The 2,531-nt window shown below is 43.8% G+C and overlaps 1 protein-coding gene across 1 annotated transcript; it reads left to right on the top strand.

Moving 5' to 3' along the window:
• Nucleotides 1-544: 544 nt before the first annotated feature.
• On the top strand, nucleotides 545-1,779 carry LOC110310774 (DNA sliding clamp PCNA). The gene has a single exon (XM_021183879.3). It carries the CDS (start codon nucleotides 671-673, stop codon nucleotides 1,454-1,456), a length of 786 nt encoding a protein of 261 aa, XP_021039538.2. The 5' UTR covers nucleotides 545-670; the 3' UTR covers nucleotides 1,457-1,779.
• The last annotated feature ends 752 nt before the right edge of the window (nucleotides 1,780-2,531 follow it).

The raw sequence follows: 2,531 nt of genomic DNA, 5'->3' as shown, positions 1-2,531 counted from the left end.
TCAAGCCTGTGATATTTTGATTTTGTCACTGTTTGTCCTCCGTGCCGAGCCTTGGCCTGATTAGTATACATTAAATGACAATAAATATTTAACCAGATGTTTAAGACAGAAGTGTTTCATAGAAGCAGGACTCAAAACAGTAGACCCTAGTCTCAGTTCCTGCTCAGCAAGCAGCTGGCCCTGGTTGCTTTCCATATGGAACCCAGGGGCTCTCTGTGTCCTAAACCTTATAGACCTAGCTGCTTCTCCCTACATCAGGACCCTCTGTGACTGTTCCTTCATTCTGCATCTCTAATTACAACTGGCATTCGTCACAACATACCTCTTCCCACGGAAAAAAACAAAGGCTAACCAAGTGAGAAGGTCCAGCTTCTTTATTTAGAGCTGCCACTTTTGTGCTGGCAGAGACTATGGCAGGTGGGAACGGTGGAGTAACAGAGGAGCACAGGGGTGGTATTAGGTCCTTCCTGGTGGAGGCTGCTGGTGGAAAAGCAGGAGAAGGTAGCTGTAAAGATGGTGATTGAGGATTAGACGGTTGCGGGTGCAGGGGGTTGGTAGTCGTCGCTGTGGGCCTTCGCTGCTGCTTCTGCATCGTGAATCAGGGGACCTTGGCAGCCAGACCTCATTCCTCTTACAGTAGCTCTCGTCTAGTCGCCACAACTCTGCCACCATGTTTGAGGCACGCCTGATCCAGGGCTCCATCCTGAAGAAGGTGCTGGAGGCTCTCAAAGACCTCATCAATGAGGCCTGCTGGGACGTCAGCTCGGGCGGCGTGAACCTGCAGAGCATGGACTCGTCTCACGTCTCCTTGGTGCAGCTTACTCTGCGCTCCGAAGGCTTCGACACATACCGCTGCGACCGCAACTTAGCCATGGGCGTGAACCTCACCAGCATGTCCAAAATTCTAAAATGTGCTGGTAATGAAGACATCATTACATTAAGGGCTGAAGATAATGCAGATACCTTAGCACTAGTATTCGAAGCACCAAATCAAGAGAAAGTTTCAGACTATGAGATGAAGTTAATGGACTTAGATGTTGAGCAACTTGGAATCCCAGAACAGGAGTACAGCTGTGTAATAAAGATGCCATCGGGTGAATTTGCACGTATATGCCGAGACCTTAGCCACATTGGAGATGCTGTTGTGATATCCTGTGCAAAGAATGGGGTGAAGTTTTCTGCAAGTGGAGAGCTTGGCAATGGGAACATTAAGTTGTCACAGACAAGTAATGTGGATAAAGAAGAGGAGGCGGTAACCATAGAGATGAATGAGCCTGTTCACCTAACTTTTGCTCTGAGGTACCTGAACTTTTTCACAAAAGCCACTCCACTGTCTCCTACGGTAACACTCAGTATGTCTGCAGATGTACCTCTTGTTGTAGAGTATAAAATTGCTGACATGGGACACTTAAAGTATTATTTGGCTCCCAAGATTGAAGATGAAGAAGGATCTTAGGCATTGCTAGAAATTGAGAAAACTAAACATTTGAAAATTGCTTCTGAGATGCCAGCGTGTCCTGAGGTCTTTTCTGTCACCAAGTTTGTACCCGAGTATTCTTAAATATAAAAATAAAATATGTAGATATCTGCTGTAAATAACCTCCTTTCTTTCCTCTCCAGTCTCCACGATTTGCTTAAAGAATAAGCTCCAAAGTAAAAACTAGTTTTGTTAACATGAATGTTTCTGCTTTACAAATACTGGTGATTTTCATCAATGATCTTGACGCTAAATGCAGTTTTAAGAAATATTTTTCAATTTAAATAAAGCTAACAGTTTGAAAAGTCAAAAAAAAAAAAAAAAGATGGTGATTGAGATACACATTTGCCTGTCTCTGCTCACACCAGCATGGGAAGCAGGGACAGAAGTTAAAGAAGTTATTAGTTCTGGCCATTTGGTGCCAATTGTTCCAGAAGGATTGGGCGACACTAGCTCCCTATAAATCTGACCTGGAGAGTGAACTGGCTTTCTGGGCTGGTGGTCAGTATAAGGGGGGAAGAGGGAAGGAACCCTCACTGTGGAGTCTGTTAAAGTCTCTCACCAGCTAAGAATCAAAACCTCCAGCAAAATTAACATTTTCTGTGAAGGCTAGAGATAACATAGAGATAACATCTCCCCCCACCCCCGCTTGTTTTGTTTTGTTTTGGTTTGTTTGTTTGTTTGTTTGTTTCAAGACAGGTTTCTCGGTGTTGTAACCATGGCTATCCTGAAACTCTGTAAACCAGGCTGGCCTTGAACTTACAGATCTGCCTGCTGAGATTAAAGAAAGGCATGTACCACCACCACCAACTGTTAGCATCCCTATTATAAAGAAACATTTTTCAATTAATGTTTAAAAAAAAAAAACAATGCTTACATAAGGCTTAAGCACACAGGACCTTGAAATATGACCTCCCTTCTTTCTTCAAGGTTTTCTCGAAAATCGTCTTAACTTCCCTGAAGCTCTGCAGCTTTACCTGTCATGTCCCAGTTACCACCCAGACTGCATCAGGAACCACCCTGAGATGCCATTTATAAAGTTACTATGATATGT

This window comes from Mus caroli, unplaced genomic scaffold (genome assembly GCF_978045245.1).
Source record: "Mus caroli unplaced genomic scaffold, Mus_caroli_1 scaffold_16, whole genome shotgun sequence".
Lineage (NCBI taxonomy): Eukaryota > Metazoa > Chordata > Mammalia > Rodentia > Muridae > Mus > Mus caroli.
Note: the sequence above shows the minus strand (reverse complement) of the source record. Positions and strands in the feature narration are given on the sequence as shown.

Excerpts from the sequence above, each read along its gene's own strand:
- LOC110310774 (XM_021183879.3), top strand. The coding sequence starts at position 671 with ATGTTTGAGGCACGCCTGATCCAGGGCTCCATCCTGAAGAAGGTGCTG.